General features: G+C 34.5%; 1 protein-coding gene across 1 annotated transcript in view; it reads right to left on the bottom strand.

Moving 5' to 3' along the window:
- Arl15 (ADP-ribosylation factor-like 15) overlaps nt 1-23,482 on the bottom strand; it is a 375,540-nt gene that overhangs the window by 175,183 nt on the left and 176,875 nt on the right. Inside the window, exon 4 of the mRNA XM_013018657.1 lies at nt 17,612-17,820. Within this exon, the coding sequence (XP_012874111.1) occupies nt 17,612-17,820 (209 nt within the window). The remainder of the gene's footprint in view (nt 1-17,611; nt 17,821-23,482) is intronic.

Genomic DNA, 23,482 nt, shown 5'->3' with positions numbered 1-23,482 from the left:
TTGTAAACTACCCTCTTGGGGTACTGTATACTGGCAGGGATTTGGTTTGGATTGCTTGCTAGTCTACATTCAGACTATAATACACAACTTGCATATCATGGGCATTGAATGAATTTCTTATTGGACGATTACTAAACACCTTGTGTGTTCAAGGACCATTCTAGGCAGCTATGAGCCTATCAACAATCAAAACAAAAATCCTGCTCAGTGAAGGATTCCTGCCTTGAAAAAGGTAGAACAGCAAGCAGCCTTCTTAACAAAACCATCAACTACTCTTGGAACAGAGATGCAGAGTGGGTCGAAAGAAATCTACACTAGTAGGAAACCAAGACTCAAGTTCTTCCTGGAGCCTAGAAATTTTTGTAATGCCTGTCCATCAGTGGCCCTAAAGCATCTTACAGGATAAGGCAGTTTTGCCACTGTGAGGCCATTAAGAGTTGTTCTACAATGCTAGCTCATCTTCCTCTATCATGTTTTTAGGGTGGTAGAGGGTATGTATTAAGAGATAATCCCATAAGGAACTATGATATAATGAAAATGCTGCCTTTTAAGCTCTGTGATGGGTCTTAATTTCCCATTTAAGTACTAGAAGACTCATAGTTCTCTTTAGGATAGGTAACATATACTAAAATATGCCATGTTCTTCTATATATTTATGCCTATTCTCAAGTTCTCTCTGGCCCCAAAGATGCCTTCTCACTTCTAAGTTATTAAATTGATATACATGAATGAACAGAGACCAAGAGCTACAAGAGGAAGCCATAACTTGGAAGCTCAGGAAGGAAGTTGGTGTTTACAGAAATGGCTTGAGGTGTCATTAGCTTTCCAGGGCAGTCCTGTGTTATTTCTAAAAACAAAGATGGACAGGACAGAGAGTTAAGCTCAAATCAGCAGGCTTTCTCCCTCAAATACTGGAATACAATAACTACACTGTTTCACAAATATATAAAAATTCACTTGGCTTAGTTTCTTCAATATATTACTCTCATTTCAATTGAGCTCATTTGTTTAAAAAAAAAAAAAAAAGGCCCATCTGCAAATGGGCAGCTGGGGCCTGTCCTAGAAGCAAAAAACATCCGGAGGGGGTGGTGGTGGAGAAACTGATTCAAAACTTCAAAGTAAAAAAAAAGAAAATTAAATTATATTTTAAAAATCAAATTAATAAAATGTTTTTGTTATATTTAAAAAAAATCAATGAGAGGAGATTGTTGTGATGAAATGAATAAAAGCGCTTGATCTGAGGTCCAAAGACTTGGGTATGATTTGAAGTCCAAAGATTAGGTTTAGGTCACTAGTTGGATCTTGCATAATTCATTATTATATTTCTAAGGATCCTAGGTTCTCCATTATATAATAGATGAGGAGATAATACTGTAATTCCCAGGATACTCAAGAAAATTACCTGACATAATGTAAGAGAAACATATTTCCCACTATAAACATGCTCATTTATATTAATGTCAAAAACTCGTTACATATTTCTAATGGCTTTTCCCATAATGTATTATACTTATGTATTATATATAGGTGAATTGAAAAAGGGATCCTCTTTGCATTACTATATGCATTGTTTGCACATAGTAAACATGCAAACAATATCAGTCAAAAGAATAAACAAAAGGTTTTATTAAATAAAAAAAATTAAAAACATGCACCTGGCTATTTTCCATCTTTAATAAAGGTTCTCTTTGAAAGCCTTAGATAGTATTATCTACAAATAAAGACAGTTTCTATAGATTAATCTTCATAGACTGGTCAGTACAATAGGCTTACAGCCTTTATCCTGAAGAAAACTGTCCTTACACACAGCCAGAGGGACTGAATCAGTACTGTGTTTACAGGGCACAAATCAAGACTGGAAGAACAGTCCATTCCTGACCTTCTTTATGGTATAGAGAACACATGTTCACTTGTACACTTTCATAGGCCATGTAAGAACCAGCCATGGAACTTGGAAGTAAGATATGCTGTAGCTAACAGTAACACTGCCATTTGGTTTGGCTTCTATTTTTATCTCAACTGCAAGGTTTTAGGCTTTAACCTATATAAATATATGTATATACACATATACATAGTAAGTTAAATAAAAAGCTGACATTATCTACCAAATGGTTTTTGATAACAGAAGGACAGGCTCTTTCATCAATAAAAGCAGTAGTGTGGTTCCATTATAAACCCAAAGTTCTTTTGAATATGAGGGATTAAAAGCCAGATCACATGCAACAGAAATCTACCTACTTTTTGGTTAAATCATCTATTCTCTTTCACCTATAATGTCTAAACAATGATAAGATGTAAAATATCTAAGCTTAAGCTTGAGATGGGGGAATAGGATATTAAAAGCTAGTTTGGTTTGAACAACTACCATTCTGATTGTGCTCTACAAGTGCACATGCATCAGTGTCAACGTGCAAAGACAAGTTTAAGAGCTGCCTCTAGTGACAAGGCTATGAGTTCACAAACACATTCTTCCAGCATTTCCAAACAGAAAGCGTGGGCATCTCATTAAGGGTTGAACATAGGACATAAAAAAGTGCAACAGCCCTGTTCGCTTTGGCTTCTCTTTCACATTGGAGCTTGCTGTAAAACAGGCCAAGCATGACAGGATGCTTAAAAATTGTAGCAGTAAGAAGAGAATCTAGGGTCACATCATTATTTCATAAATATATGCAAGATTGAGGGAGCAGATGCTATCCTGTTTGTTGCATCTCAAAGGTGAGTTAAAAACCAACTTTGGAATGAATAGCTTTCAGAGATCTGAAAGCTTTCTAATACCAGGATTTTCAACTTTGCAATTTAACGACAACCCTGCTGTTGGCCTTTCCTGACCTGTTGTGAAGTAAATCAGGCACACTAATGTGGGCTAACAAGTCTTTTTCACACTGCTCGTCACCCTGCCTCTCTTTTCTCCCCCTCTCTGTCTAGCCAACCTCCGTCAAAGCACACAAAATGGCCACTGTAACCCTGCATTACTGCTCATTAGATCACAGGTTAGTCAAGTGGAACTGCCTGCGATTCCCAAAGGAGAGCTATACTTCAAAAATCTGTCCATGTCAAATGAAGAAAAAAAGCCCTGAGCGTGGGGTCACCCAGATCAATGATCAAAAGAAACTGAGAATGAAGAGGAAAAAATGCACACTCTCGTTTTTGTTAAACACACACACACACACACACACACACACACACACGTCTGCTTTATCATAAGGAATATAGAGATACGATGGAGTTTCTTCCTCATAGGGTCTGTTTTCATTTTTAAACCAAGTAATTTGTTTTAATCAGTCCTGTTGGTGGTTAACTTTCAGGTTTCTGGAAAGCCTACACTGAATTCTTAAAATTTCCCCCAAAGAAAATACACTCCAGGAAATGCAGTTTTTAAAAGGATTCTTAAATGTTTCCAAAAACACTTGAAAAGCAATAAAAGTAATACGAAGTAATCCACCTTTAATGCTTGAGAAGATTCCATTTAAATCTGAAAGTACTGGCTTTACATGCACACTAAAATAATTCCAGTAACCTCTTGCGCTCTCAGAGGCAAACAACAGGCTGTCAATCAGGAGAACACACAAGTGACTATTTAGCTAAAGCAGATTCCTGGGCTTCTGAAAGGCCACAACTGCAGGTAGGCTCATACCTTGCTCCATCACCACCCACATTTCTGTGTTGTTCAAAGTACAGCATTCTGTACTTGCACTTACATTAAAAAAAGACAATGCTAATTAATTTAATGGTATTGAAAACCTGATATAAGACTTAAGGCCAATGGCATATCTAAAACATCTTAAAGAACAAGCTTTAGTACTGAACTTCGCAAGTACAGAATTACCAAAAGATTTTATTTTCCTGGTTTCTTCATAAAAGAAAAGTGCATCTTATTGCTTAATCCAGGAAGGAAGGAAGGAAGGAAGGAAGGAAGGAAGGAAGGAAGGAAGGAAGGGAGGGAGGGAGGGAGGGAGGGAGGGAGAGAAAGACATAATGACAATTTGTGATAAGAAAACTATGTAAGGAAAGTAAAATAAATTTAATGCTTATACTTTTATCTGACAAGAGTTGTAAAGGTTGTATCAAGTCTTGCTTTTTTGTTTTTTGTTAAACTATTTAGTTGTTGTATTTGGAATTTATGCTTTAAGTACCCTAACAGTATATAAACATGGATCTCTCTCTTCCATTGTCTCTTTCTGTTTCTCTGTCTTTGTCCCTCTGTTTCTGTTTGTCCATCTGTCTGTCTGTCTCTCTCATTCACTTTTGTGAATTTAACAGGCACTCACTTGACACTACTCTATACCAGGCATTGTTACATGTGCCTAATCCAAGATTAGCCCATTTCACTCTTATTCCAGCCCTGAGGAGAAAAAAGAAACCCTGAGAGAGGATTCCTCTCTTATCCTTGCTACTCACTATGAGGCAGGTTCTAGGATCATCCTGATGTTACAGATAAGCAAATAGATTTAGCTGCTTCCTACTAGTACTCAGCTAGTCAGTACTAAGAAGGATTTAAATTCAAAAAATCTGATCTCAAAAGTTTTATATTTTGTCATCTCCCAACCCAAAGTGTCAAGTTATATAGCCATCAAGCTAAACACATGTAGCTCATGTTCCAGTAACTTCAAATTTATGTGAAAAATGCTTGCACACATTCATGTTGAAAGACAATTATCAACAGCTTTGTTTACCATCACAAAAATCCACAAACAACTTAAATTTTATCAGTAATGGAATAAATATATGAAATTATGTGAAGGTCATAACCTAGAACCCAATCTATCTGTGAAAATTAATGAGCTAGATTTATGAGACAATCTAAAAAATATAATGAAAATGTCACAGTAAAATGTATTCTGTAAGATGTACATTTTGACTACACAAATCATTATTTTGTATTATTTTGAGACATGTATAGTTTATGAAAGTTTAAGATTCTTGCTTTTGAAGGGGTGAGAATATGAAAGAGACAGGTTAATGGGAAAAAAATAAGTCATCTTTTATAATTTGTTTCTTTACTGAAAAGAATTGAAATAGATACAGTATATGATAACATTTGGTTAATCTGGGTGATAGATGAATAGATATATTCATTATATTACTTTCTATATTTATCTTTATGCTTTGAAATTTTTACAGTTAATTAAAGAATGAGCATAGAGATGCATACCTTCAGAAATTAAGAAGCCAATCTGTGAAATTAGAAAAAAGATTTCCCTATATTTCTCTATATGAATATGACTCAATAAACAGCCTTAAAACTTAATACAGTAGCAAATTAAAGATGAGTTTATTAAAACTAACTTTCTTCCACTGATTATAACATCATATTCCAAGTAGCTCAGAAATATTCTTTAAGATAACTATGTAAATTAATTTACAGTCCATGTTTTATTATGTTGGTAAAGAAAAATTTATTAAGTTGATGTTTCTAAACTTTTGACATTCAACATTCAGTAAGAAGGTCTCCTGGCTGAAGACTGAGAGTTGTAAATTACAGAAGAACAGGAAAGATGAGTGAAAAGGAGAACTACTTTTCACTGTGAACTTATTTTGGCCTTAAAATTTTGACATGTGGTTTTATTAATCATGCAGACTATTCATTATAAAATGAGATCAAAATGGATTTGTAACGATTATGTAATACTCCATGGAGATGGGAGTGAAAATGATAAAGATACATTTTCTACAGGATGTTACTCACAAAATCTTAACTAACAGAGGATGGAACAAAAATCTCAAGTATGATTTTTAACAAATTTATACACTATATGTAAACAAACTGAGCTGGAGAATAGTGGTTGTTAAAAAAAAAAAAAAAGGAGCGCAAGCAAACCCAGGAATTATAGCCACATATCTTGCTTTAACATCTTAAAAGCATGACACAACATTTAATAGTACACATTTTTCCAGTTCAACATGTCAATGGCTAAAGAACTTTAAGGCAAATCATAAGTATGATTGAAATAAGAACAAGTTTCTCTTAACAGTAACAAGCCAATGCTCAGGCAACCTGGCTGCCTCCTGCTATGATTCAAAGTCCATTTCTCCTTTTTTATTTAATATTCTTATTATATTTAAGTAGTTGTATAAATGAGTTACTATTCAATAAAACCATTTATGAATAGAGTACATCTTGATCAATGTCACCTCTTGTTACTTTTTCACTTAAAAAATGAGCTTAATTAATAAGTCATTAAAAAGCCCAAGGTAATTAAGAAAAACAGAAAGATGTCCTAATGTAAGCCTAATTAAAGAAAAACACCAAAATTAATATAAAAATAGAAAAGATAGACATCCATTTTATTGGCAAGAAATAGACATACGTACATTTACTTATCTCTAGCTAAACATTAACAACTTTCCAACAATTTTGATAAGTATCTCTTTAAATGAAATGGTTATAGAATTAATTAAAATGTAAATCTTTATATATTGGACAATAAGGAAAGGTGTTTTTTTTAAATAATTTATTTCTTCTTCTAAAAAGCCAGAGCATTTGGCTGGGTACAACCATTTGCTTTTGTATAATCATAATAATTACAGCAATAAAGATTCTATTAAGCACATGTCAGTTACACCTCTATCTCAAGATATCTTTTGTGTTCTTTTTTTTTTTTCTGGATCCTTCTAATGATTACTGAATCTTCTCATCAATACAGTATGCTAAGGCATGATGAGAGAATCTCTTTCATAGCACAGTAAACAAATATAAATCTTCAACCAGCTGTTTTCTAAGGATTCCCTTGTAAAGCTCTTATTTTCATTTCATTATTACTTTGTTCTCCTTGTCTAAAGAATATACAAGTTACCCAGATTTTCCGCTCTGGCCTTTTTCAATAAAGACTTGTTTCAGCCTGATAAACTATTAAGCATAATCATAGTCCAAAAATAGTTATTTTATAAAATCTATCCCATAAAGTTCAGGTGTTTCATTTCTCATTTAAGAAAAAATGTTTCAGATACTTTATAGAGCCATTTATATCTAAAGATTCTCCAGCGGGTGGAGAAAATGTCCAACTCTTAGGCCAAATAAGGCCTGCACAATCAGGATGGAACAGATACATATACTTCTAGTTTGCTACTCTCAGCTGTTTGCCTGTATGGATGGTTTTGTATGGTTCCCAACCAGTGTTATAAATATCCAAATAGTCCTTGGCAGAAAAACATATAACCTAACCCTGTGAGAATTCTCTGAAGCCTCATCATCTTATTTCAGGTTTGGTATAAAATGCACTCCATTAGCATTCTATTAGCAGAACTTGATCTGGACACCTGAATGTATTCAATTGTAAGCTTAAATAAAACAGAACATCACTCCACTTAAATCTTCCCCTCTGCATCTGGGCACAGAAAATGTCTGCACAAATTTAGACTTCAGAATTTCTAACATACAAGGTAATTTCCAGTCCATTACTTAGCTAGTACTAATATCTAGTATCAAACATAGTAAAAACTGTAATAGGTTCAGTCAAGAGAAAAATTATGTGAGAATTTAGTTGAAAATGAGACATTACCTTTCATTAGACCCCTACAGAACACCATCTTGTTGGTACAGGAAACCTACATCATACTTCATTTCAAAGCATCAGTGATGCCTTTCTCAAAACATAAATATTCAGGGTTGTTATATGAATCTTTGAATAACCGAGTGTGGCTAAATACAAAATTTTACATAAAGAAATATGACTAAGGAGAGATTGTAGGTCTAGTAAACAAAACGGAGAGGAAGTTGTCTAGGCAAATAGTTCAGGTGTGGATAAATTCATTGACATTGGAGCTCTGGACAGTGGTCACTTCTGAACTCTATTGATGCATTTATTTAATCTATTGTTTTTAACCATTTAACAATCTGAGTTTGCTATTTTCACCAAAGAAAGGTTTAGTTCATAGGTTAAAAGGAAGGCCATCATGTGTCAAATGAAAAATACCCTTTTCTAAGTAGCAGAGTAGTCTATTCATCTCAAAAGATAACAGTTGCTATCTTTTTGTGCATATTTTTTGTTCTTAGAAAAGAGGGTAAAAAAAAATACATGCTTTTCACCTATGTGTTAACATAGTAGAGCTTTTCAAAGTCACGGTCACACGTGAACTGGTTTTCTTACTGGCTTTTTCCATGCTGTAAGTTAAGGATGTCTGCTCATTATAAACCTTGCTGGTTCTCTAGACTTTCTGTAGTCTGGCTCTGCCTTGATTACTGGTCAAAACCTTTAATTACAGTATATAGTTTGTGCAGCTGCCTGGAAATTGGTCTCAGGGTCAGTGGCTCTTCCCGATCCCCTCTTTCCATTCTTTTGAAGCAATATTGCTGAACTGAGGGCATTGTTCCAGCTTTCTGGTGTGCTCTGTCTGCTGCACACTATGAATAGCTTTGCAATCACTCTTGCAATTGGTTCTTCAAGTGCCTTTAGGTTGTCAATTGTAATTCATTGGCTCTAGGCACCTTTTCTCTTTTCATTCTCTTGAGGTCTTTTATTACTTAATTTGCAGTAATATTAGGGAATGTCTTCTTCAGACATGTCACTAATGCCTCCACTGATAATGAAGCTGGAAGTACATTTGACTTTCATATGTTGTGCCTATTTAAGATCTTTCCATATTTCCTTCATCTCTGTGACTTATGATGAAAATCTTTGCAGCTATCATATAAGGAATTTTACTTTAACATTTACATAGAAGAATATTCAAGGATAACCTAGGGGAATTTCCTGAAGATATTCTTATTGAGGATAATTTATGTAGTTAGTTATAGTTATTTTTATAACTTCCCAGAGAGACAATTTCTCATTTTATCCTAACAATTAAGCTCTCATATTTCACTGTCATAAAAAATTAAGCTTTTGAGCTTTATATACCTCAAAAATGGCTAACTAGGAGGTAAACATCTTTGAAAAGAATGCAATGCTTAAGTTTTCAGACATCCTTTAGAGATTTTTTAATCATAAAATATTCAAACTATTCAGTAAGTTCTGCATTGCTGAGTCAAAAGATGGTTTATTTTTTTAAGCAAAAAATTCAAACATACCTCTTGATCTACTGAAGGAGAAAAAAATACCTTCCATGTATGATGCCTCAAATTGTAAGTTCTGGAAAATATCCAGATTAACCCCTCTCATTAGGCTCAGCCATCCCAGAGCAACCAAGGGTAGTTTTAAGCAGACACTATGTAATAATAATAATGATAATAATTATCATAATGATAATAACTAACGCTTATTGTGCTTTTTATCTTCAAAGGACTTTACTGACATTAACTATGTGTCTATCTTCAAATTAATTTAACTCGACAAATGTTTTATTAAACTTAGTAAGCTATGGAATGGAGCTGAATTTTCATTTGCAAATGAAAGAAATAAGAGAAAAATAAGAGAAAGAAATAAAGGGCAAAAAATTGTAATGGGATCTTCTGCCTTTAAATCTGTTTTTATTTAATAAAATTGATGAGATACTAATTTTAATAAAATACCAATTTGAACTGCAGACACAGGCATAAAGGGTAACATTCACCATTACAATAACTCAACCTATATTGCTTCAAAAGGACTAGAAAGTCAATTTTTTTTCATAGAATCAGTCTATAAATGTACTATATATATGTATATAGAAAGAAAAAAGGATTTAGATAATACTTGTTTGAAATCCTGTTTCACCAATTAACATATGATTTTTATTAAAGGCTAAGTAAATTTTTATTATCATAAAACTATCTCTATTATGTTGTCATAGAACTTCATCCTCTAGAGGAGAAATAAAAATTGAAAAAGATGAAATAAGTTTCCTATATCTAAAATAGGAAATAATGTAAAAATGTGTTAAAAGAATATTATTCTACCAAGAAAACATACTGCTTTCTATGAGAAATCTGTGAAGAAATATATACATATACATATATATGTATATGCAAAAATTCCTTAGTTAAAAAGCACAAATCTAACTATAAAAACATATAATGCAACAGTGATATACACAAGATAATATGTTGGAAATGCTCTGTACAACTTGGGTGGTAGAGGGGTCGGGGAAGAGAAAATAGGGGAAAAATGAGGGAAGGAGTAACAAGTATGACAAGAAAAGTACTCATTACCTTACTTATGTAACTGCAACCCCTCTGTACATTACTTTGACAATAAAAAAGACATAAAATTAAATGTTCATAAATATGATAATAGCTTAAAGTTTTTAAAGACTCCTAATATGGTCAAAGTAGTCAGGATTTCTGGAATATACAATTCCTGAGTATATTAAAATAATAAGTTGGAAGCTAGGCGCCAGTGGCTCAAGCCTATCATCCTTCCTATATTGGAGGCTGAGATTAGGTAGTCATTGTTCTAGCCAAACCTGGGCAGAACTTTATGAGACTACATTAACAGAAAAAGAATGGCAATATGTGCTTGTCATCCCAGATACAATGGGAAGCATAAAATAGGTGCATTGCGATCCAAGAAAATATCCAGGAAAAAACAACAACAAAACTATCTCAGTGGTGGTGTTCCTGCCTAGGAATCACAGTTAGAAAAAAAAGAAGAAGAAGAAGACAAAGAGGCCAGGAGCCAGTGGCTCATGCTTATAATCCTAGCTACTCAGGAGGCTGAGATCTGAGGATAGTGGTTCGAAGCTGAGTTCCCTAGCCAGAAACTGTTAGATTCTTATCTCTGATAAACTGCTCCATAAAACAAAAAAACCAAAGCTGCAGTGGTGTCATGGCTCAAGTGGTAGAACAGAGTTCAAGCCCCAGAACAGGCAAAAAAAAAAAAAAAAAGAATATTAAGTATAGAGTAGAAGAAAAAAATTTATATTCTTTTTGACATAAACATACAAGTTGAATTGAGTAAAGTGAAAGCACAGAAAAGTGGATAAAGATGATGGCATTAGGCCAGTGGGAAAGCCATGTGTGCTAATGCCTAGTAGTTATTCTTTCAAACAACATATATGGAGCAGAGAATCATAAACAAGCCATAATTCCTGCTCTTCAAGGAGCATACAATCTTAAGGGTTAGAGAGGAAAGTTATTATGTGATTAACTCCAATAATATAAGCTAGGTAAGTCCACGGGGCCAAGGGAAAGAGAAGGAGACACCTAATTTAATCAGAGGCAGGGAGGAAGACTTCCTGTCCTGATCAGTCTTGAAGTGTTTTTCCTAAGGAAATAGGCATTGTGAGTGGTATGTGAGCATAAGTGAGAAAGGGAAATAAAACCCCATTATGAAGCACATTAGCATAGAAGATCTGTGGAGTTTCAACTGAATCCAGAAAGAATTAGAAAACACTGTGGGTTTTAATAAAGGCATCAGGAAAAAATTGAGAGGAAAAGTTTGTTCCTTCTGTCTTATGCTAAGAAATTAAGAAAAAGGAAAATCAGAATTGCCAACCCGGGCACTGTAGAGGGAAAACAGTATAATCAGAGGGCTGGATAAGAAAATAAATAGGAGGAAGACATGAAAGCTGTTTCAAATGTCTCCAGCTTTACATAAAATGAAGGTCTGCTAATGCTGAAAAAAAAGAAGGAATCAGGGTTTATAAGGGAACTAATGGATTCTTTGGGGGCAACTGCACTGAGACACTTTGAAAAGCATTTTTTGTCATTGCATTTCAATAATTTCTCAGTAAATATCTTAATAAAATGGGCTTTTTAGGTAACAGAATTATTAATATGGTGTTTAAATAGTTTCCAGTAGACATGGCACATCACTTAATAATTCCTAGTGGATACAAGAAACCCAGGTCTCACAGGAAAGGGTGGTGGGAGTAAGGGGAACTAAAGGAGAATAAAAAAAAAAACCCTCAAATAAACAAATTAATTCTCTCAAGGAATACATACAAAATGAGTGAATAACGCATTCTGGCTATTTCAATGCTCTCAGTTTAAAAGCTAGTTTAAAAGTTATTCTGTCTTTTCACCTTACCTTCAATGGATATGATGGGAGTACATTACATCCATGGATGAAAATAGACTAACAGGATAGAGGCTGTGGGTCACGCCTGTAATGCTAGCTTCTCAGGAAGCTGAGATCTGAGGATCTATGGCTCAGGGTAGATAGAACACTGGTAGCTTTGAGTAAAAAAGGCTAAGGGACAGCCTTCAGGCCCTGAGTTCAAGCCTTAGTACAAGAAAGAGGAAAGGAAGCAGAGAAGGGGGGAAATGGGAGAGGAGAGGAGAGAAAGAAAAAAGAAAGGAAAAGAAAAATAAAGAAAAAACTCATGAAACCCATTAAGCATTGGTCTAAAAAAGGGGCAAGGATAAGTTAAGAGTAATAATGGGGTAAATATGATCAAATACATTGTATCTGTATGGAAATAACAGTGAAATTCCTTTGTACAATAAATATATATCAATAAAAGTAATAGCAATAATAAAAGTTACTCAGATTTATTATAATGGCACTTTTGTTACTAATTTTCTTTTTGCTAACTCAGTCTTTCTTAAAGGTTTCACATTGTCAAGGGGTAACAAATATTTTCAAGAGATTACTGAGTCGTTCAGTGGAAAAGTGACTTCTAAACCCTCTCATTGCTTCCCCAGGACTTAATTGTAACAGTGTGGAGTACATCTGTAAGGAGTGGACAGAAACAAATGTATCTCTTATATCATCTTAGAATAAGTGCATGTCCCATAAGGGAGTTTTCAAACTGCTCATACCATAGGTATGTATACTGCTGTATATGAAACCAAATGAGTATTCTAAAATTCTGCCAAGACATAGGTCAAGATAGCTGGAGAACTCCATAGATTTAAAGAGTATGACACTTCTCAATGATTATTTTACAAGCACACACACATTTCTCCACATAGAAAGCAATAAATAAACCGAGCTAAGTATTTCACATGCTTTTAAAAATGCTTTACATTTTTTAATAACATAATGGTCACCGAAAACCTGAGATGGTATTTATTATTACATAGTTACCGAGAAAGAATTGACCTATTCGAAGCAATAAATATATACAAAAAATTAAACTATACTTATTATTTAATAGCAGATACTAAATAAAAAGAAAGAGTACAAAATATGGAAATAATCTGTAAGAATTATAATGCAATGTGATGGTTCAATACTACAAAAATACCAGCATCCTCTTTCAGAAGATATCCAGTCCAGAGAACTAAAACTAAAACTATTTATGACATACCATGGGCTGAATGTATAACTCAAAATATGTGAACACATAACCCAAATAAAATTGGCTTAAATAGTGATGTTGACATCATCAGAAAATGCTCCCAAATACTCTTCTCACATTTCTATTTTGTTCTGTGCAAATATCACACTAAGTACAATGCAGGTAATAAACTGAATTACCATTACATCAAAATTGAGAAATAACCTGATCAGAAATTTTAACTTTAATATTCACACCCTCATTTGGAAACTGGGTTTTCCCCATGCTGTAATTAATGAACCATGAAACGAATAGACTCACTAGACCTTATAATTCTGTTTCAAACACGCTTCAGTTTTTTTTATGTCTCAATTAATATTTGCTTTAATAAAAATATTAACTAATATAGAACTTTGATGTATTTCTTTAAAAACTAAAGGACTTTTTTATTAAGAGTATTAAAAAATATTAAATCAAATGCACCTACTACAAATAGAGCTATTATTTCATTTCATTTTATAAGACATGGTAAGTTCAATAAAATAAAAGTAAGATTTCAAAACAAGCCACAAGGTAAAAAAATCACCACCAGCAACCGAGTAAACGAATAAAGGGAAAATAGGATTACGTTTATTAGTTACTATATCAATTTAACTTCTCATAAAATCCCCCTGATCCATTAAATAACTTCAGAACTGAAGTATGCATATGCTCTCCTCCAGGAGTTGTAAAACAAATTAGATACAATTACAATACAATACAAATTTTAAAGAAACCAGCTAGTTACCCTAGAAGATTTCTCATTCTATACTTTATCATTTAAATTAGACCAGATTTTTCCCTAATGTATCAAATGAGCCACATGGCATAATTATAGATTTTTCTAGTATGTTTTCAATGGAGGGGAAAAATTAGTTGATATGAATAAATTCTGGAAAGCCACAGTAACTACACCTCCCCAAATGAATACAACAAACATCTGTTGCAAGAATTGCTTGGCTTTCAGACAGTGTATGTATAAAGGGTGTTCTTTTCCTCACTATTTTGTTTTCTTTCTTCTTTTAAAAAAAGCTTATTTGTTTTGCTTTAAAAAGAAAAAAAAAGGAAAGAATACAGGTTTCTCCAATCAATTCTCAAAATAGAAAATCCTAAAATTCTAGTAAGTTAAAACACAAGTCATTACCAGGTATATTACACAAAAGGAAACTATGCGATATACAAGATTCCACTTGCTTCTGAAAGGGTAATAAAATAATTGGGCATGTTCCTTTCTGTCTGTGAGTCTGTGGGTTATACTGCAATTTTAGCCATTGTCTTCTTTCTGAGCTAAGTGCTATACACAGACAGCAGCCCTCAGAACACAAGACAGGACTAAATCTTTAACTCCCTGGTGATTTTTTATTCCATTGATAATTCAGCTTTCTCCACCGAGTCCCACTGGTTTTGAACCACTTTCTAAGGTTATCAATATATGCTCATGAAACAAGTGAATGCTTAAAGTTTTACTCCACTGACAGGCTAAACAATGGTCCTCTTTCTGCAAAAGCATAAAATGCAATAATTTTCAACAAGACCTGAGGAAGTATTTCCGTTTTCATGATTTACTGTCTTTTATGGTTTTCAATTTTTAATATATTTTTATTGTAAAGGTATGTATTGAGGGGTTGGTTACATGAGTATAGTAATGAGTACATTTCCTATCAAGCATTGTTAATCACTCCTTTGTCTTTCCCCACCATCCTTCCACTCCTCACCGCCCCAACTCTTCCCTCCTCCCCTCCAAGTTGTAAAGTTCGTTTTCAACACAGTGTCCTGTACATCTCATTGTTACAATGGGTCAACCTGTATCCTTGTTTCAGCATTTTGTTATTTCCCTTCCCCTCCCCAAATTAGAAAAATGTATGTCTTTTCTTAACTGAAGTAAAGAGTTGTTTGGTGCATTTTATTCATCTAAAGACATTTTCTTGGATTTCAAAAGAACAGAATTTCGTCTAAAACTTACATGTATTTTGCAGAACAAAACACTGTCTTTTAAAAAGTAGACAATACCACAGAGCATATACAAATTAGCAGGTGCAAATAAAGAGACTGCTTATAAAGCAATAGGTAGATCACTTAATACCTTATGTAGGAAAAAATCAACAAAATAACCATATCTAAATATATATTAAGTAACATATGACCACTTATTTTTCAATTTTCTACCTAAGTATGCTCTCGTCCAGTTTGAGATTATTGCTCATTATAACATTAAAGATTCAGTTTCACAACTCCACTTTTATGTGAACAATAAAGTATTGATTTATTTCCTGAAACATTCCTGAGACTAGTTCAAGGCTTTATATAAACACATAAATACCAAGAAGCTTCTTGTCATCAAGAAATAAGAAAGATAGGCGGCTTCCTTCTCTTTTTAGGCCAAACCCAAAGTAAATGCGTGCACTTCATTATGCTTCCACAAACTTGAAGATCTGTTCTGGAATTTGTCCATCCTAATCCAATACTCCAAAACAGTTTGCAAACACACAGCTGTGTACAGTATATATTATATATCCATAGAAAAATATATTTATATATCCATAAGAAAGGAATTCTATTATACTAATTCACTATAAGCAAAAATTTTAAAGAAAATTAATTGAAAATTGATATAGAGGAAAAAGCTAAGCAAAATCTCACAGACTTTCATATGCTTCAATACAAACAAGTTTAGAATAATTTCCAAGCCATGCCTAAGATTACTCTACATTTATAGCCATCTGTCTTACTAAAAGGTTAATCAGGAAAAGGGGGAAAAAGATAATTTGCTCCCTCCCTAGGAGAGATAGACAGCTAATGCACACAAAGCATACTCGGGAGCAATTAATTGCTAGAAGCTTTCTTTATTCAATGTGACAGTCTTTCATTCCTATAGAGGGTTACCGTGAGTCATATATTAGGTTTAAATAACACATTTGTCTCAATTATATGATGTCTTAGGAAAACAGATCGTCTCTTGAAAAGCACAAAGCAACGAAAAATCTTGTCAGATATTACATCTCACTTGAATCAAGTGATCTGAGTTATAACTGTACTTGTAACATGTCTATCTCATTTGTGACACTAATATATTTTATCTAGTTTGAAAATACATTAAATTGTCTGCCTCTTGTCTGTAATATACACCTAAACCATCCACAATAAGTATCAGAGCAACAATGTATTTCAGTGAAGCACTTTCTAATAATAATATGGATAGAAAAATCTGACGGTAAGAAGTTACAATGTTCTTAAGAACATATCAGGATGGCAGCACAGTTAAAATTCAGAAGATCTGTACAGTAAAAAAAAAATCTAAGTAGAATTTTATAGCTATTTTCTACTTTAATTGCTATTATCAATGTTCTCCAAAATCAACAAAGGAAGAAAGCATTAAATACTTAATGCTGAATGAGGCAAGTGAAGGTACTTTGAGCTCTGAGTCTGCTCTGAACTTTGTCTGCTAAATAATAAATCTTTGCCTTCTTTACTACTTTTCTAAAACAAATGAAAATGATCTATATTTAGTGCATTAAAGTTCCAAGAAAATTACCTAAGTGAATCCCACTCACTTATAGTAATTTGCATTATTCCAACTTTCTAAGTAAGAAGCCAGACAAAAGAACAAAGCTATTTACCATGGGTCACACACTAAATGCAAGAGAGGTCTGCTTAAATCACGTTATGTTCTTGATTCCTTATTTTTTTCCAACTAAGGCACAATGTTATTCCTATTAATCATCTTAATTCCAAAGCCATTTGAAGCAGCATACAATTTTCAAAGGAGAGAGGAAAATATATCCTGAACATTACAGGTGTAAAAGAATATACCAGAAGTTTTTATTTCACTGTACTTAGGTTATAATTTAGTATAATTTAAGTTTTAAAAACTCTTCACATATCTTATTACTTTAGTACCATAAATCAAAAGCTAGACTGAGTGAGACACTAATTGTCTGCCCAGAATAGTCTCATACTTTTATAGGAGAAATCCAAAGTAAGAAATGAACTTAGATGAGTGAGTCCATATTAAAAGGTATTTTTGGTGGTATAAAAACTTGCAAAATAAGATACCAATTCTTAGCCTGGGTGGTTACAGAATGTAACCCATTGCTCCTAGTCAACAACAGGATGATAAGAACATGGCAGGTGAGGGCAAGTGACTGAATAGTCACTTGCATTTTACTAAAATTCAAGATACATTCTTTCACAAGCTGGAAGAGAATAAACCAAGTCAGCAGGTTACTAAAATGTTAAGTAACTTGGCCTTTATCCCTTCAAAATTGATGAGAAAAAAATCCAGATATGTCTTCCAACTTCTGATCAAAATAATCTGTGTTCTTCAGCAGTTAAACTATGTAAACAATTTTATCACATTGATATAGCCTTTCTGTCTCCCAAAGAACCATGGTTTCATCATTAAACAGTACATCCTAATTTCAATGTGGTAGCCATAGTCCAAGAAACAAAGATAAGCAAAGTGTATTAACCAGATGAAATGAGATGTACATACCTCTTGTACTGAGCGAGCTGCTGGCTTGTCTTGATGATTGGCCAATATTAAAAAGGGTAAAGTGCATAACTGTGGGTGCTGAAGAGCTGAGTGCAGTTCATTCCTAGCAGTTTCTAAATCATCCTCTGAAGAGGCACTGTCCAACACGAATATCACACCTTGAGATCCTTGGTAGTAGCGGCTCCAGTATTTCCGGATATTATCAGCCCCTGTCAAAAGGTAATGCAAGTTCTTTTTAAAAATAACTTTCAGCCAGGCACTGGTGGCTCACACCTGTAATCCTACCTACTCAGGAGGCTGAAAGCTGAGGATCAAGGTTCAAAGCTACCTTGGGCAGGAAAGTCTGTGAGATTCTTCTCCAATGAACCACTAGAAAACGGGAAGTGGCACTGTGGCTCAAAGTGGTAGAGCTCTAGTATTGAGCAAAAAAGCTCAGAGACTGCACCTAGGCCCTGAGGTCAAGTCCCCCAGACCAGGGTGGGTGGGGTGAGGGAAGCTTTCAGCAACTGAATAATGTTCCCTATAGCAATTCATACTGGAAACAAATGTATTTTTTTTTCAAAACTTAAGTGCTAATGCCCTTGGTATGGAAAAGGGTAAGTAAGAATCTAGAAACTAGCCTGATTAATGAGAATGAGGCATTAGAGCCAATGGGTAGATACGGCCTTGAAAGAGAACCCAAAGTTCTTGATGATTTCCAAAGTATAGCCTTAAAGGGAGCCCAAAGTCATTCTTCATGATTTCCACATAAAAACATGAAAGAAACAAAAATTATACTAACTTGTTGACAGTTTCTAACAGAACTGATTTGGTTTGAAATATTCCCCACAAGTTCATTCCTCAAATTTTAGGTTGAGGGTATTTGGAGGTATTGCCTTTGGGAGATAAAAATGACTTTATTAAAAGAGGAAGAAAGACCTCAGCCTTCTTTGTTTTCTCTCTTCTCTCTTCCCACTCTTTCCTTTCCCTTCCCTCTTCCTTTCTCTTTCCTCCTCTCCTCTCCCCCACTCCTTCTACACAATAATTTTATGTGTCGAAGTACTGAATTTGTGAACAACTAAAATTTTTGCATTTGAGACATTGTGTAAATCCATTTGGACTTATTATCTGTGGTGAAGAATAAAAGACAAACCAGGCTCATGCCTGCAATCCCAGATACTTGGGAGGCTGAGATCTGAAGATACTGATTGGAAGCCAAGCAAGAAAATCTGTGAGGCTTTTATCTTCAATTAACCACCAAACAATTGCAAGTTGAGTTGTGGCTCAGCACTAGCTGAGCACTAGTGGCAGAGCACTAGCCTTGGGCAAAAGAGCTCAAAGATAGTGCCCAGGCCCTTAATTCAAGCATTAGGACTGGCACAAAAACAAATAAATGAATGAAAGGCAATGAAATGAGATTGAGATTATCATCAATTGTAGATATCTTAGTACTGTTTGAATTTCCAATATTTAGCAAGATATCTCTCAATAAGTTATAAGGAAAGTGAAGAAAGGAGAAAATAAAATTTTTACATTCAAGATTTATGGATGTTGAATTTGGAAGAAAACGTTCAGGAGTGAGTGATTCCCAGTCAAGTGTCTGCAGAAATTACAAAATTGTGATTTGCATCTGAGAAGACAACCTGGGCATTTCCTGTTACATCATACTGGATACTTTTTATTTCTTTGATTTGTGGATTTGATAGCAATCTGTGTGTATGTGGGTGAACATAGGCTATATAGAGAAAATTTGATGAAGCATTTCATCAGTTTGTTGCAGATGACCAAACCCTAATCAGATATGTTTCAGTTGAACAGTGAGTTCCTATGTCCAATATATATATATATATATATATATATATATATATATATATATATATATATATTTTTTAAACTGGGGAAATTGACACTATCAAGTCTCTTTGTCCTTTAGAGAGTCAACACAATACTAGGCAAGCCTTAGAAGTGCACATTTTATGTAAGAAAAAGAAAGCTCAGAGATGCTAATAGAGTTGAATAATGTGCTGTCATGGAGGTGCTTATTATATGGTCTGGAAAGCACCTCCCCAAAGTGGAGTAAATAATTTCAAAGCCTAGTGTCAGGAGAGAAGTAGCTGTTATTATTAAGCAATTCCTACATTCCAGGCACAGTGTTTTAGAAAGAACAGCTCATCTAATTAACTCAAATTTTGAAATTTATTTTATGACCCTATCTTGCAGGATATTTACTGTTATGCTATATTAAAATACCTGTGTATGTAAAAATATCAAGTGCACTGGATATTTTTTTTAACATTAAATACATAGGCTATGAACAGGGGTGATGTCTGGTAGAATGGGTCTAATCAAGGAAATCGAATAGAAATAAGAAAGGAAATTCAAGCCAGAGATTTTATTTAATATGAAGAATTCACTCATTGCATAAGTGATGATGGAGTTAGAAAATGACAGAGGTACTGAGGTGAGGGACATTTTATGTTAGACTCCTGAGAGGCAGAGCTTGAGATTGCATTCCTTGTACCTGATTACAGATGGAGTGTTGTCAGGAGAAACTAGGAGTCAAAGAAGAAAGCTAATCTAGGAAGAATCTTGGAAAAGGTATGATTTCAGAGATCTGGCTTCAGCTTGATCCCAGAAGGAACTAGAGCCACCGATGTCCAGATCAGAGGCAAGGGGAAAAGGGCTGGGGAGTTAGAGCCCCACATAGCCATTGGCTCTCACTCCTGGAGAAACGGAGGGAGTTGGGACCTGATGTCATAATCTCCCAGACATATCTGGTGGAGGCAATTACTGTCAGCCAAAAGCAGTCCTCTGGAGAAGGGTACAGGTGTGAGTCATTAGCAGCCAATAACCACAGCAGCTGGGAGATGGATGCACTGGCCCAGTAAAGAAGATCTGGGTAGGCTATATCAACAGCATCTGCTACAAGCTACATCCAGACACGATCCATATGCTAAAGAATCATCCATACATAGGAGCAGTGATAACTGCTTACAACAACATAAACTCTGCATATGAATCGGTACACAACTTTGCTTCATTTTACGAATATAAACGATTTGCATGATATGCAGCACACAATTACACACACACACACACACACACACACACACACACACAATGCGTACTGTAAATTCCACAAAACCAATCAATACTTACAGAATACTCCCATTGATTGTTGTGATGATAGATAACCAATGGCTGCAACTGACCAATAAGTATTGCTCTGAGCATTTTACATGTACTAACACATTTACCCATAACAGTCGGATAAGCTGGGTACTATTATTGATAAACTTTATGGATAAACGTTACTACTATCAGTAAGAAAATCAAGACACAGAAGGATATAAAGTTGCCCAAGCTTATATTTCCCCCAAATACAGTAAGTCTAATGTGATTGAAATTAAGGCATCACTGGCCAGAGGGGATGGGTTAAATAAAAAATTCTGCTACCACACAAGCTAGGAAAAAGATAGATATATACATATAATATACATATATGTATATGTGTGCATATATACTGTTAGAACAAAAGGTACCTATTGCCTATATATATATATATATATATATTAATGTCCTTAATATCCAGAGTGGTCATGTGTCCATGTACATTTTCAACCAATTAATTCCATGAGTACTTATTAATATTTATTCCCTATACATCACTGAGAGGGTCTTAAGAGATATTTAGAAAGCTACAATCTAGTACAAACTATCCAATCCAATAAAGTAATAATTAACACAAGGTCTGATAATCCACACATTAGATGTCATCCAAAGCATCAAGCATAAACAGAATAATAGAACTGGGACATAATAGAAATACAACTTATCCAACTCTTTAACAAGGAACTATATCGTTATTTGCCACATTCTGGAATATATAAAGGTGCTTAACGATAGTGAGACAAAATGACAAGAAAGTCAATAACAGTATAAAAATATAAAATTATACTAAATTAAATATCTTTCCATAACAAATAAAGACTATATTAATAGTGAGAAGACCCTTTAGTCTCTTGCAAAAATGTCTTCTGCCCAGCCGATTGCTGGTAGTTCATGGCCATGAACCCAGCTACTCAGGAGGCTGAGATGTGAAGATTATGATTTGAAGCCAGCCTGTCCAAGAAAGTCCATGAGACTGTGTGGCTCAAGTGGTAGAGCACTAGACTTGAGGAAAGGAAGCTCAGGGGTAGTGCCCAGAACTTGAGTGTAAGCCCTAGAACCAGAACAACAACAATAACAACAATAACAACAAAAGTATTTTTTTCCGGTCTTTAGCATTTCTAAGGATTTAGCTCTTTGCAAACTCTGAGCTTAGAATACTAAATTCCCAGTTCATCCTCTTGCCAAAGGCCTTACTCAGTGGCAGCCTAACTCAACCCTGGTGCAAGTCAAGTGAATGGTGGTATACAGTTGTTTAGCCTAGGTTAGTGATTGTCATTTAGTTACCAGGTTAAAATGAGAAATACAAGATGTTTTGAGGATTGAGACAAATTAAGAAAGTAATGTATACCTGTTTGATGAGACATCCCAGTATTCCTAACCTACAAACCAAATCTAAAAGCAGTAACATGCAGGACATGACATCTGACAGTTCAAGGCTAAGCTTATTCAACTGACTGAGAAGTGCATGCTGTGTGCCATTTCAATCGTAATACTTATAGAAAATGGTAAGACATTAAACTCAAACCTGCTCTGAACTGTATACACTTTGATTTTTAAAATTTTTCTTTAAGTAGTTGTGCAAAGGAGTTGCCATTTAACAAAGTGGTTTATAAATACAATGCATCTTGATCAATGTCACCCCTTTCAGCATTCTGGCCCATTCATCCCTTAGGCCTCTCTTCCCTCTCTCTTCTTAATTTTGTAAGATATACATTGAATTCTTGACTGTGCTCTCCCCTTCTTCTCTTCTTCATTATCTTAGATTTGAAAACAATAGAAAGTCTCAAAAGCCAAAGAGTTGGGCGGAGGTTTTTGGCCAATATTCTTTTTATTTTTTATAATGAAAATACCATACAGAGGAGTTATAATTACATGGGCAAGATAATGAGTACATTTCTTATCAAGCATTGTTGCTTCCTCCTTTGTTTCCCCTTCCTCTCCCTTCCCCTATCCCTCCCCACCCCAACACCCATAACAAACCCCCCCAAGTTGTAAAGTTTGTTTTTCAGCATAACAACTTGTACATCTCATTGTTGCAGTGGGTCCACCTGTATCCCTATTTAAACTCTTTGTTTTTTCCCTTCCCCTCCACAAATTATACCAACATCAAACACAGTGAAAGCAAGGGTTATATCGTGGGGGAGGGACATACAAAGCAACAAGGAAATCATCTTATAAATATGCTAGAAACAATCGCATGAAAGTAAAAAAAAACATTTGAATACTTATATTGGGGTTCATTTCACCTAACATCAACATGTCTGACCTTTTCTGCTTGTCTCAGACATATACTAGTTATTACAAATAAAGTAATTGGGGCCTGGCTTACTTCACTTAGTTAATTTTTTCCAAGTCTTTCCATTTCCTAACAAATGGGGCAATGTCATTCTTTCTGATGTAGGCATAGAATTCTATTGTGTATATATATACCACATTTTCTTGATCCATTCATCTACTGAGGGGCATCTGGGTTGGTTCTATATCTTAGCTATGGTAAATAATACTGCAATAAACACAGTTGTGCTGGTAGCTTTAGTATAGTCTTGTTTGTGATCATTTGGGTAAATGCCCAAAAGTGGGTTTACTGGGTCATAGTGAAGCTCTATGTTCAGTCTTCCAATATTCTTATCACTCAAGTCCCAACACCGCCTTATTAAAAGCTGGAGAAATCCACTATGATAAAATATTGTGACAAAGGAAATAAAAGAATGTTCTTCCTTA

This window comes from Dipodomys ordii, unplaced genomic scaffold (genome assembly GCF_000151885.1).
Source record: "Dipodomys ordii isolate 6190 unplaced genomic scaffold, Dord_2.0 Scaffold41, whole genome shotgun sequence".
Lineage (NCBI taxonomy): Eukaryota > Metazoa > Chordata > Mammalia > Rodentia > Heteromyidae > Dipodomys > Dipodomys ordii.
This window is presented reverse-complemented; position numbering and strand designations above follow the sequence as displayed.